Consider the following 14690-nt stretch of genomic DNA (forward strand, 5'->3'; position numbering starts at 1 on the left):
AAAATAATCTTCTGACCCCTCCTGCAACTCCCTTTCAGGTCAGGACCCCCCATTTGAGAAACATGGGTCTCCCCCCATGAACTCTGTATGATATAGAGCAAAAGCACATAAAAGACCAGATTTCACAGACTGACACGTTTTTCATGCTGTGAATTTGGTAGGGCCCTATGTATAAATACACAGTAAAATAGTCTAATCTAAACATCTTAAAGTCTAACTGTTCCACTCCCTTGCATTAAATGAAATTATAGCAACAAAGAATTTACATCCACTTATCTCATGAAGGCTTCTTGAAACTGAATGAGCTGTCTTATGCCTATGTATTTAGGTGTCAACATATCTTCTTAGATTAAATTAGGTTTTAATGCTGGACTAGGTGACTTAATGCTAGTGCACAAGATTCTCTTTCTATAGTAATGAGTCCAAATGCCATGAGCATTCTGTTAATATGGCTACAAAAACTGTTTAGTTTAATTGCTAAAAACTTGTTCACAAGGCCTGTAGCTCAATGATTATTAAGACTTGTTTACTTATTTCATTACTAACAGCCTGTGGAATAAATTTTACTAAAGGAGAAAACATGCATTTATATTGTAAAAACAAAATCTCAAACAGCTAAAGGACTACAGTAGTTATAGTAGATGTAAGGGCAGCAAATTGGACTGTCTTCAGGCTTTATCCTTCAAGCTTCCTGTATCTCCTCTGCCAGCAGGCAGTACATAATACATTTACACTGGTGATTAAATGGTGCCATAATTGTATACTGCAAATGAACATGCTCATCGGTTCAGCTAACCAGACTAAAGGATCAGCAGAATACAATCATTCTAAGCCCTGAAGAATGTCAAGACAATGCCAGGTTTAATCTTCTCTGAAAGTATAGTCCTTGTGATTTGTGCACCTAAAGAAAGAAAGAGTGAGTTATTCTAAAGTTCTTACAGTGAACACTACAAGGGTCAGCACTGATGCAGTCTCAAGGTTAAAGAGAGGAGTTTGAAATGTGCATAATCTCTAATTATAGTGGACATTTAAAGTGTTTATCCAGCCTCCCTCACTGTCCTAACTTATACCGGATAATTCATGTTAACGCTCTGCTTTTTGTAATCAACAGAGGATTTGGGTATTCTGTAATTTAAATAGGCAGGCTTGAACTCCTGACAGTCAAAAGGTACTTTTCCCCTGTAGATTTGTAACTGTTTCAGATTTTACATTATGATCTTGATGTCAGAAGGAATATATTTCTGACTTATTTAGCACACCTCATCTGAGGCTATCAAATTTCTTTGTAGTATTAAGCCACACATATCTGATGTACAGTATGGCTGTAGTAGCCACTTCACAGATTGTTACATTGGGAAAAGAGAATAAATAGCAGAGCTAGGAATAGATTTTAAATGTCAGGGTCCAACCACTCTACAATACAGACCCTACATTAACAATTTCTGTGTAGGTAGTACATGACCTCTCTTTTCTTGACTTACTAACTTACAAGGATAAGCTAATTTAGTAGAACATTAATTTCTCAATTGTAATTTTACACTGAACATCTTTTAGTCAGATGAATAGCAAAAAAAAAAACAAAAAAAAAAACCACCAAGAAATCTGAAGCCTGTCTATTCTGGAGCTGTAAGTCTATTTTAATTTGCTAACACATGTTTAGCTCACAGTAGCTTAACATCTACATATTAAAAGCTATTTTAACATGATAAACCCTATATAAATCACAATTCTGCAAAAGGGCGCAAACTGACTAGTATTCTAGTGAATACTAGCATGGGATTTCAGTGGCTTTGAATATGACATTTTGTTAGAGGTCCATTGTTCAGTTTCCTACTCACCATTTAAAAATGAGGATATAAATGTTCTACAATAAATGTGGATTTGCCATGCATTCTGCTAGATAAGAAGAGACACCCACATGCTTATGGGACAGATTCTACATCTCCTCTTATAGCGGAGGATGTTTTCCATCTCCTCTTAGTTATTTCAAAGTCAAACACCTTAAAAGGAGAGCGAGAGAGACAGACACAAAATAAGATGTACAAGAGGTAAGTTTAAGTGGCTTCCAGGTAAGGATACTGCAGAGATGAGGAGGAATGCATTATAGTTGTTTAGGTGACAGAAGGAACACAACTTCATGAGCAAATGTTACAATGAATGCCCACATTTCTGAGTGGGTAATAAAATATATGAACCAAAATTTTAAATGTGGGGTACCTAAAGACAGGCATAAAAATTAAGTTGCCTGATTTTCACAGTTTCAACTCTTAATTTAGTCAAAGGGACTTGTGATGTCTCTGCCAGTGCTCAGCACCTGTGAGTATCAGGTCACTTAATTTATATGCTGAATTATTAATGCCATGTCCCAAAATTTGGCCTTGAATTATGAAAACCGCTCTACAATACAAAACGGCATGATTCCACCCGCTAGGTTCTTATATTATAATTTAGGATGTCGCTAACCATTCAACTCACTGATCAGATCAATTTTTATTTTATTTTGCTGAAAAAGATAGTTCAGGTAGACTTTCAAATGTTTACAAATGAGGGATAATTCAGAGGAAGGAAAGATGTTTGCATGGCCTGATCCTCCAAACCATTCCTCGGGCCATCTCTCATATGTTCAGTGGGATATTTACTTTAGTATATGTACTGCAGTGTTTGGCCCTTCCTTAGTGGTAACCATAGTGTAGCCTGTGTTAGTACTTAAGAATTGTTGTAGGTATGAGTGACTGATTTAGCTTCAGATATGTGGGTGTTACCTCAAAGAGGTGACAGCGTTAATGAGAATTCTATTTATTTTAGTTAAAAAGAAAAGGAGTACTTGTGGCACCTTAGAGACTAACCAGTTTATTTGAGCATGAGCATAGTTGCTATGCATCCGATGAAGTGAGCTGTAGCTCACGAAAGCTCATGCCCAAATAAACTGGTTAGTCTCTAAGGTGCCACAAGTACTCCTTTTCTTTTTACGAATACAGACTAACACGGCTGTTACTCTGAAACCTGTCATTTATTTTAGTTGTTTCCAAATTCCTAGTTGTTATGTGGTTATCGGCGCCTAGAAAAATCAACTGAGTATGGGGAAATCATGTACATTAAACAAAGGGATTCAGGTGTTTTGGAATGGTCTAGCATTGAACTGACAGGATGATGGAGAGAGAGAGACCATATTTTGAAACAAAGTAGTATATGTAATCAGGCAACTCACTAATAGAATTTTAAATCAAACTGTTAGGTTACCTCTTCCAGAGGGAGGATTTGGTTTCACATTTATTTATTTGCTGGTTGTTCTAATGAAGTAAGCTGAGTGGTTGCCATTTCAAAAAAAAACTTCAGCATTTACCATGTTATCATATAGTCATATCTGAGAGACCCCAGTTATTTCCTGTTCTAAATAGAAGGGAAAACAGTGATATTGGTAAAGTAAAGCAGGTTTCCTGTATAAACTTGCAACAGGACCTCTAAGTATCTTATTTGCAACATTACCTTAAAATTCTCCTCAATACAATGTGGAGTGACAGACTTGGGAATTACACTCACATTTCTTTGGATGTGGAACTGGATCAGAACCTACAGCAACAAATCAGAAATGTGGCAAATTCAGAAGACAATGCCATGCCTACCTTCACATTCAATAGTGAATAAATCCCCTAGATCAAAGTGTTACTACAGGAGGAAACAATGTAGCAGAGCCACACTAATTTTGCACATACTCATTTATTACTAGTATTCATGAGACCAAGATGGCAACTATTGACTGCCACTGACTGAAAAGGTTGACTAATGGTGATGCATATGAAAGATGTAGCTACCCCTTTCTAACTGATGCCCTCAATTTCACACAGTATAGTGGTCAGTAATCTTTCCCCATCCCTTCAGTAATGCAATCATATTAAAAACAAATATTTAAAGCAACACGCTACAAAGGAAACATAACAGGGAGCAGAACTGGGTGCAATTCCTTTGTGAAAGATGTTAGCCAGCATAAGAGGATGACATTTTAGAAAGGAAAAAAATGTTGTACAATGAGTCTGTACCTGAGCTGAGGTTTTGCTATACTTAGCTGCAATTTCCCTAATCTTGGGATCATCCAAGAGGAAAAAGTCCTCAGACTTGGGCCAACAAAAATAAAGAGTAGACACTTTGATGGAAAAGATAATTGTGTTTTTCCACCACTAAACATCATAGGGTTCATAAGATAATTGGTAATTTAGGAACAAAAGAATGTATGGCATACTTTAATTCACCCCATCGCATTGCTCCTTTCCCCGCAAACATCATTCTTCACATTATTTTATCATGAGTAGGCATCTGTGAATAGCTGAGTTTTGCATAGAAGTTAGATATAGCTTGTTCCAATATACTCCAATAAGATGTTCTATAGTCTAGGATTTAGCACCGAGAATACCTTCCCTCTGACTCCCAAGAGTTTCATCCTTCATGATCCCAGTTTCCCTTGTAGGTAATGGATGGAGAGTGGATGTCTCTAAGGTAGTCTAGCAGGTTTGAAGATTAGACCCAGAGACAATCTCAAGCTCATCATATGTTTGTTACAATGAATGCATGAAACTGATGTTTTCATGACAGGTGTTTGATTATGATTTTGTAATCTTTCATTAAGTTGTTAAAGAATGTTAAATAAATTTATCAGAATTCAACTAAGAATTTTCTTCACCAGTTCACAAAATGATTGCTTGTTTTTCTATTGAAATACATAAATCCAGTTAGACTGAGTCCCACACATTAATCCAATAAGAGATTAATGGTTTCTATGTAATTGTGCAGATTTAAGAGAAATTTTGATGTTTTGTAATCTACAATAATTTATCAATTTTCTTCATTTTTATTTCATCCAGCTATGGTAATATACAAATATTAGTTTATTGAAATCACTCCTAAAAAGAAAACAAGATATAGAAAACATTCTTACCAAAGCCAGTTGGGAGCTCCAAGGGGACAGTATGCAGTGACAGCAATCCCTTGGGACTGGCAATACTTAACCAGCTCTTCCTGAGGAAGGTGTGGGTGGCTCTCGATCTACAAGCATGAACACTAAGTTTACGCAGAGGCAGACTGTACTACTGTTCTTCAGAGTACAGACACTGTGGTGACTTACTGAAAGATATATAATAGCACAAGCTTCTCCATAGAATATATCCCCACTAACCTCCAGAAGGTAGCTTCTTTTGGAACTAGTCCATATACAGTAGAACCTTAGAGTTACAGACACCTCAGGAATGGAGGCTGTCCATAACTCTGAAATGTTAACTCTGAACAAAACATTACAGACTTCAGTCACTGGGGAGTTGGGGCTGCAGGCGCAGGGTGGGGATGGGGGTCAGGGCTTCTGACCCTAGGGGCCGCCAGGGCTCTTGGCAGGGGGCTCAGGGCTTCTGCCCTCTGGAAACATCAGGGCTCAGGGCTTTAGACCTGGGGGGAGCACTGGGGCTTGAGGCTTCAGTCCCGCCTCTCTGTTCCTGGCTTCAGCCTCGTGGGGGGCATCAAGGATCAGGGCTTCAGTCCCACAGGAGTTGCCAGGCATCGGGGCTTTAGCTATGGGGGGGAAATGCTGGGGCTGAAACTGGCGCTCCCCTCATAGCTAGAGCCCCGGCGACCCACGCAGGGCTAAAACTGGGAATGGAATCACAGGGCTGAAGCCCCAAGCCCCAGTGCTCCCCACAGTCTAAAGCCCTGAGCTCCGGTGCTCCCCGAGGGTCAGAAGTCCCCAGCCGTCCTCCCCTACACCCTGCGGCTGCAGCCCCAACTTCCCTCCCCTCCCCTCCCCTCCACCCAGTGGCTGAAGCCATGAGCCCCAGGGCTAAGGTCCAGAGGCAATACAGTATTTGCTGGTGTTTGGGGGGGTGGGGTGTTCTTTTTGTCTTTTTTTGGTCTCCGCTACTGCCTGATTGATGACTTTAGGTTTCACAGGGTGGCCAGTTGACTGGTAAGTCCATCACCCTGGTGTTCATATCTTTGAGGTTCTATTGTACTTTAAATTATCTAAAGGTACTCCTCCTGCAAGGAGTAGTTAAAGAACTGACTTGATTTGTACTTTTAGTTTCTTGTGATCTAAAATTTCTTATTGTACACAACCTCCATCTCATTGTTGATTAAGCACAACCTTGTGCTAAGCTTGCTTCCCCTCGGTAATATGCCTCAGAGTGACTGATTTGGGGCAACTAAACCAGCTTTTCACAGGTGTTCACTAATCGTGTATTTTTTATTTTTAATGCGGTTGAAATTTTCGGGTTTCCATTTTGACCTTATCACCATGGAACATTTCAATTTTTTGTTTCAGAATGACTTTTTATTTCAAAAATTTTTATTTTACATTTTTATATTTTTTATTTTTATATTATACCAATTACCAATTAGAATAACAATTACAAATGATCAGTTAGAATAGCAAAGAGTACTAGTTACCAAACCAATTAGAATACCAATTACCAAGCAAACTAACAATTAGAATACTACTTAGCAATTAGAATATCAATTTTAAAAAACAATTATCAATTTATAATATAAAATAAAAAAATTAAAATACATTAAAAATCAAAATAGAAACAATGTCTCAATTTACCTGAAACTAATTTTTTTTCAGAAATTTTATTCTGTGAGCAATTTTGAAATTTGAATTTAGAACAAAAAATGTTAAATGTCTGAATTTCCCATAGGATGGAAATTCCAAGTTTTGAAAAACTCTACTTATAGGAATCATAGAAAAACTCATTAAATGGTCCATTCTGTCCATTAACCAATGACACCCTTCTCAAACATACACAGACACACATACAAGTCACATCTTCTACCTGCAGCATCCTTCAGACAAGTGTTCTGCCAACACGAATGAGTCTGTAAGCAGCCACCTGGTTATTCACTGGTTTGTATTTTAAATCAGGTTTGTTCAAGAGCCTCTTTATCTGTTCACAGTTAAAGTTGGAGATTCCAATGGATTTTGCCAATCCTGCATCCACCAGCTCTTCCATAGCCTAAGGATACAAGAGAATCAGACATTTTATATAACCAAGGTCTTATCTATACAGGGAAATTGACTGGCATAGCTATTCTGGAGTAACTCCCCCTGTGAACACACTATTCCAGAATAAAAGTAATTTTATTCCAGAATAATTAGTCTGCTCACAAAGCTGAGTAATAATTCTGGAATAATGTCACTTTTCTTTCAGAGTTATTCCAGAAAAGTTATGCAAGTCAGTTTCCCCATGTAGACATACATGGCACAAAGTGTTCGTGGTCTTCTTGTTAACTTGCCTATTTTCTTTCACAAAACCAAATGATAAACCAGGTAGTTGGACCTGCCAAATACATCATGTTTTGCAGGTCCCAGAGTCTAGCTGAGAAAGGGGATACTCAAAAAATAGCCCACTGCATCCTTCTTTTAGGAGGCAGAGACATTCTCTTTTAAGAACAGTTTTCTTTTTGTGCTTGTTATCATTAGTATCAGCCTGCAGTCTCCTTTTTATTCCTGTAAGTCACCAATAAGACTTGATTCATTTCCCATCTCACAGAATGGAGAAAAGGACAAAATTCCCAAGTGTTCCTTCTAAATCTGGTGACTTACTATCTCATTCTCTTTTCTCCTGAAGGCTTGGCTGAGCACACACAGTTCCTGTTGCCACCCTCATCTAATAGCATTTCTGACAGAAACAAAGGGAATCTCAATTAATCAGTTAACCCAGCTCCCATGTGTCCAGAAAATCTGTGTCACTTGGAATGATCATGCTGTACTCATCTGCAGGAAACAGTTCTTCTCCGGCCTGTCATTGTAAGATAGACAAAGATATCGTCCATGCTGAATTATCTATTGGGGTTTTTTGTTTGTTTTTCTTTAAATCTGCAAGTGAGTGAAGGTGGATTTATACAGGCTGTCCTGACTTGAGCTTTGAGGGGCAAAAAGAATAACTCTTATTAAAGTAATTAGTTTATGAGCAGACTGGCACCACGCCAATCAGTGTGACTTGCAACTACAAGCAGAGGAAGGACAGAAGCTTATCAGTGCTTCTGTCAGCTTGTAGGAGCTCTCTGGAGGTTGACAGAATAGTCCTGCAGTAGGGAGCTGAGGACTTAGCTATCTTTCCAGTAAAGATAGAGATAGATAAGCATTCAGAACATAGACATCATCAGACAGGAATATTGTAGAATATTATAGACAGCCAAATGACTAGATATTATGAGCCAAGAGACCTGGATTTGATTTGGATCAATTACTCTCTAATCCAGAAGGGCTGGAAAAAGGAAGAAAATAAGAATGACAAAAAGACTACATTACAGTGTCACAGTAACACAGCTGCAGCATAGACATATCATAAGAATGACCTTGCAAGATAGCTACTGCCTTACCAGTCCAGGGCAGCACTACTTTCTGGAGGATCCTGGGAGTGGCACCAATACACGCTGAAGAAAGTCTAGTCTTCTTTGCCTGGTTAGACGATAACTACGGCATGACTGCTAAGAAGAGGAAATTGCCTCCCTAGGACTCTGACAGAAAGGCTTAGAAGAGTTAAAGTCACAGTACCTTGAATCCCATGGGCCAGTGCATCAGGTAGAGGTCCAAATAATCCAATTTCAGTGCAGCAAGCGTATTCTGGCATGCTCCCTTCACCATGGATTTCTCATGAAATGTGCACCATAGCTAGAGAGAGAAAACTAAGCATGACAGTTGACTTCACAGGCTAATGACAGTATTAAATATCCCCAGAAGGACAGGGGAATGTCACACCTACCAGAGGCAGGTCTGGGAATATTATGCCATTCATCTACAGGGGAGGTGGCATTGATGGGTATATTATTGCAGTTAATTTTGTCACTGGCAGTACACTTGACTAAATTAGGATTCTGCCAGATTAAAATATAGTAAAACGTCACCAGTTAAGACAGCAATTAAAGAAAATAATGCAAAAATGCAAGATTGGCGAAGACCCACTCACAAGTTTTCCAGTAGGTAGAAAACAATTTCTTTTTCTTACCCTTGTTGCTGCTGGGGAGAAAACCTAACATACAAGGGTTAATAAATTCAAGTCTGCAGCAGGAATGAGCAAGAATATTGTAGCCATGCTTTCTTCCTCAGGGTCACTGAAAGAAGAGGCTGAGTTCCTGCTCTATTGCTGGCAAAAGAGGAGTACACCGAAAAGTGCATTCTAATCAACCACGGATTTTTAAGAGAGTTTCTTTTTTCCTTCCCTCCATCCCCTTTACTTGACTACTGGAATAAAGAAAACAAAATTAATAAATAGTGGATACAGTATTAAGGGGTTAATTTCCTGACTAGCTTTACTCCATGGAGCCTGCCCTTTGCATTATGTGTTCTTTGTCTCTTTTCCTCCCAGTCATCAACCTGACCCCATACTTGGACTCAGGTGAACCAAGGCAGTACCTTACCCTTACTGACAACAAAGAGGTTCTCCCGTGTCACAACTCCCTCCTCAATTTTCTCTTGGATCGCATTCCCTATTTCATTTTCATTCTGGTACACATAGGCACAGTCAAACTGGCAGTATCCAACATCAATGGCAAACTTCACTGCCTCTCTCACTTTCCCAATGGGGGACTGAAATGAAAAGAGAAAGCCAGAAATTTAAATATCTGGAAAATATTTCCAGCTTTCCAGTGTGATAATGGTTCATCCTCCCCTAAAATCATGTAGTATTAATCCAGTAGTATTTGAGTGATCCGGATTTGATTCCCATTTTCAGTGTGCTTTATGGAACAAAACAACCAGTGACAACCTTGAGTCTTAAGCCACCTGTGATTGGCACTCACAGATTATGGTAATAGGCACTCAAGAAATACCATAGACAGGTAGGACAAGATAGATACAAGACTGTACCATGCCATATGCATCTATTTAGGGTGAAATCTGCCCAGATGGCCAATCACGTAGATGAAGAGGGTGCGCAAGAAAGGGGCAAATCTCAAGGAATGGGAGTCAAAGGAAGGTATGGTAATCATATTGATCAACATTTGTTTGGAAAACACAATAACAGACTCCAAGATCTGTACATGGAAACTGTGCAAGAATTCTTTAGCCCATTCCCTACAATGTAAGTACATGTTCCTGGAGACATCAGACTGAGAGTGTGGAGGAAGGAAAACATGATACAAGAATTCTCCAGTCCTCCCTGGCTGAAAGTTACTGGTCATGACACTGTCTCATTCGAGGAGTGCCCTCCAAGAGATTCTCCACATCCCTGTTGGAAACCTTCATTCACCTGCTTAACATTTCCTTTGCAGCCAGTCATTCTGAGAGTGAGAAATTGACAGGATAACTTTTGAAGAGCTCTGCTAAACGGACCATAGGAATCAACGTTGAGTTACTTGGAATCAACACCTGGAATTAAGTTATAATTTGCCAAGAGAGAAAAAGAGGAGAAACCAGTTTTAAGGTGGGGTATTGGGAAACACGAGGAAAGACATAATCACTGGAAATCCTCTTGACTCCTGAACATAAACAAATCTGCTATTGAGGAGATGGGACAGGAGGCATATGTAGATACAATGCAAAACATTATAGAAAGTGCCACTCTCTGGATAAGGCACATAGTTTAGGATTCATTATCAATATGAAACCACATAACTTTCTTGGCCGGAAAAGAACACTGAAAATTTGTTTGACAACCTTATACCAAGTCAAGTGGAAAGAGGGGAGGCATCTCAAGTAAGAACTTGCAGCAAAAGCAGAACTACACATTCCTACATTTAATGCATTATAAGATGAACAATATAATCACTGATCACTTTTTTTAAGCACATAGTTCTGAGTCCTGCTGATCAAAGGCTGCTTGCTTGGTTGGGGTGCTGGGTAATGTTGGTGGCCTGTGACATACAGGAGGTCAGACTAGATGAGCTGGTGGTCCCTTCCGGCCTTAAATTCTATTACTCTTTTAAAAAAAAACCCTACCTGGCTTCTTGCATGGGGTAGAAAAATAAGCAGGAACCAGTTATCCCTTCTGGTGAATATCTACTTTTTGTATGACTCTTACAGCCTGAATTCATCTCATTTCCTGCATAAGATTCATTAACTGCAGTTCCTTCAGCAGCGTGGGAAAGCTAGCTGGCATATGTAAAAGTGGCAGCATGCCAAGATGTACCAGTCTCTTTGTGGCCCCCTGCTGGAGGCCCCTCAATCCTACCACCACCCCACCCCAGGAAGGAGCAGTAAAGGTGGGTCCCCTAGAGCTGCCTAGAGAGGCTGCCTAGAAGTAGCCAATCAGAGTCCAGCAGTCTCAAATAAAAGGAGCTGCAGGGGCTGAGTAGGTCAGTTCATGGCTGGGGCTAGAGGGAACTTTGGCCTCAGGGAGCTTGATGGGCTGTATTTGCTTAAATCTGGAGGGTGAGAGGACCTGTGAGCTCTAGCCCTAAGGTAATGGATGGCAGTAAAGAGACCAGGTGGGAAGAGGCCCAGGGAATTAATTAAAGGAGGCAGGGGTATGTGACTGCTATTTATAGGGTCCTTGGGTTTGGACCTGGAGTATTTGGTGGGCCCAGGTCCTGCCAGTGGCAAAGTGGTGTAAACCCTAATGAAGGGCTGGATTAAAAAGGACCTGAAGACATGGCTGAAGACCTTGGTGAGGGCTTACTGTTGAACTCTTTGCTACTCTGGAGGGGGTTCATCCATTTGACTGTGGTACTTGGCCAGAGAGCTGAGCCACTGAAGACCTGCCTAGCAAGGTCAGCAATCTACAAAGGGTTCCAGGAGCAGGGGGTAAAAGAGACTGAAGTGCCACACCCAGCTGACAAGAAGCAGTCAGGAGGTGAGTGCCCTTGTCCTAGTCAGTCACTATACAACAGGGGTTCTCAAACTGGAGTTTGGGACCACTTGGGGGGTTGTGAGCTGTCAACCTCCACCCCAAACCCTGCTTTGCCTCCAGCATTTTTAATGATGATAAATATTAGTGTTTTTCATTTATAAGGGGGAGTCACCAGTACAAAAGTTTGAGAACCACTGCTATACAATATGCTGTACTAAAGTGCAGTGTGGAAGACAAAGCTTTTTGTGAAGAAGCAAAACATGTGATCCTTCTCGTTGTGTTTGCTGGTGGAGCAACAAGGGAGACAGGATTGGCAATTTGTTCCCTGGTTACACAACTCTGCAATGAGACATTCAGAGAATAATCCCTTGTATTATATTACATTGTGTACCTGCATTACAACAGGATCTTTCTTTACATAGTCATGCTGTACTCAAATTGAAACGCCTCTATTCAGTAAGTACAAAGATACAGTTGAGGTTGCTGTGGGAACATTAATACTGAATAATCTTGACAAAATAACCCTAGTGATTTTTGTGGAAATAAACATGGAATTTTTCATTGCATTTAGATAGGGGCTTCTTATATCCAAAAAGCTTTCCAGTCAGCCTGACCCACTTATCAGGTTCATTCAAAGATTTCAACAAAGAAGGAGGAGTACTTGTGGCACCTGAGAGACTGACTAGTTTATTTGGGCATAAGCTTTTGTGGGCTAAAATCCACTTCATCAGATATGCCACAAGTACTCCTCATTCTCTTTGATACAGACTAACATAGCTACCACTCAAACCTGTCAAAGATTTCACAAATCATCACTGATAAATCATGTTACAATCCCATGCTTGCAATAATGAGTTAAGGGGTCTCAACCTGAGAGATACTGGGCATGCACAATTAGCACTGGAGTCAATGGCAGCTGAAGGCACTTAACACCTTTTGTGATTAGACCCACACAGAGGCGGGCAATTAAAGTATAAACATAAGTACAACTCTTTTGACACACATTCTTTCTATATTTCCCCTTCAGGCACTGCTCATTCTCAATGTAACATTTTACAGAGCTTTAATAAAACATGGGGCTGAACATCATCTTTTATCTTTTAATGTTGCAGTTTTTTGTGAGATTTGTCCATTTTGCCTACTTCTGGGAAATTAACTTAAATAGGCTCTTAAAAATCTTCTCCTGCACCCCAAAGCAGCAATGTGAGATACTACAATTCCTTTTTGTTTGGAAAGTACCATGCAGAAATAGGGTGCTTTATAAATCAACATCCAAATAGTTTGTACAAAGTTCCATTTGTAAATCCAGTTAGAATTAATTTAAGTATCATCTACTGAAATTAAATCAAACAGATTAGCATTGAATAATAAAAAAAATCACAGTAAGCAGTTTTCAGGGGCATCGGCCTTTACATCCAAAGGCAAATCTCCACATAAACGCTAGGCATTCACTCTCAAAAGATTTGACAAGTACTTAAAGAAAGCTGTAACTGAACAGTCACACCTGCAGAATTTCAAGAGACCATAAGCTCCAGGTAGGAGTTGCATTCTCTTGGTGAGACAGCTGCAACAGGCTTGATGACCTGTAGCTGTTTCATTGCATCATGCTTAGAGCAAGGCTAGTTTGTAACCTTTATGTGTACAGTGCCGGAATAGTTGGGTTTCATCATTACCTGCCAGTTTCCTAGTCCCAGGATAAGCATCTTTGCTTTTGTGCTCAGTTCCACGTAAGTTGTCATGGCTTGTCTGTTCCTAATTCCCTTTGGAATGCAACACAGTAAAAGAATGAGCAATACCCTGGCAAAAGCCTTAAATAGGTTCTTGCTCCACCCACTTTCTGGTGATTGGCTGCAGATAGGAGTGGGAAGGGAGAATGAAGGCGAGAAGCCTCAGAAGGTGGAGGTTTTGCTTTGTGCCTCTTCCTCTTCCCTCTTCTCTTTGTAATTCTACAGGGCTTCATAATTCTCCAATCTGCAAGTGTGCAGTAGGCTTTGTACGTGTGTCCTTATATGATTTGAATTTTTTGAGGGTGTCAATAAGCAAGTGGGGAAAAGGAGATCCAGTGGATATAGTGTGTTTGACTTTCAGAAAGCCTTTGACGAGGTCCGTCACCAAAGTCTCTTAAGCAAAGTAAGCAGTTATGGGATAAGAGGGAAGGTCTTGTTATGGATCATTAACTGACAGGAAACAAAGGGTAGGAATAAATGGTCCGTTTTCACAATGGAGAGAGGTAAATAGCAGGGTCCCCCAAGAATCAGCACTGGGACCACTGTTGTTTAACATATTCATAAACAGTCTGGAAAGGGGATAAACAGTGAGGTGGGAAAGCTGCAAATGATAGAAAATTACTCAAGATCGTAAAGTCCAAAGCTGACTGAAGAGTTACAAAGAGATCTCACAAGTGGGTGACTAGGCACAATGGAAAATATAAGCCCAACTATACATACAAAATTATGAGGTTTAAAGAAGCTCATACTACTCAAGAAAGATTTTGGAGTTGTTGTGGATAATTCTTTGAAAACACCGGCTCACTGTACAGTGGCAGTCAAACAGAATTTTAGGAACCATTAGGCAAGGGACAGATAAGACGGAAAATATCACAATGCCACTATATAAATCCATGGTATACGCACACCTTAAATATTGCATACAGTTCTGTCTTCCCATCTCCAAAAAAAAATTAGAGTTGGGGGGGGGGGGGAAGTAGAATGGCAACAAAAATGATTAGGGGTATGGAACAGCTACCATATGAAGAGAGAGTAAGAAGACTGGGCCTGTTCATCTTTAGAAAAGAGAAGACTAAGAGGGGCATATCATGAATGCTATGGAGAAAGTGTTTATCCCTTTACAACACAAGAATGAGGGGTCACCTAATGAAATTTACAGGCACCAGGTTTAAAACAAACCAGAGGAAATACTACACAC

General features: G+C 39.9%; 1 protein-coding gene across 1 annotated transcript; it reads right to left on the reverse strand.

The window, feature by feature from the left end:
- Positions 1-478: 478 nt before the first annotated feature.
- Positions 479-13504, reverse strand: LOC119563675 (aldo-keto reductase family 1 member B1-like). Its single transcript, XM_043539835.1, has 9 exons — positions 13439-13504; positions 9392-9565; positions 8534-8650; positions 7700-7775; positions 6867-6991; positions 4929-5037; positions 4038-4117; positions 3487-3570; positions 479-2000 (listed from the first exon to the last, which is right to left on the reverse strand). Exons 1-9 carry the CDS (start codon positions 13502-13504, stop codon positions 1923-1925), a joined length of 909 nt encoding a protein of 302 aa, XP_043395770.1. The 3' UTR covers positions 479-1922.
- Between the last annotated feature and the right edge of the window lie 1186 nt (positions 13505-14690).

The sequence above is a fragment of the Chelonia mydas genome, chromosome 1, assembly GCF_015237465.2.
Source record: "Chelonia mydas isolate rCheMyd1 chromosome 1, rCheMyd1.pri.v2, whole genome shotgun sequence".
Classification (NCBI taxonomy): domain Eukaryota; kingdom Metazoa; phylum Chordata; order Testudines; family Cheloniidae; genus Chelonia; species Chelonia mydas.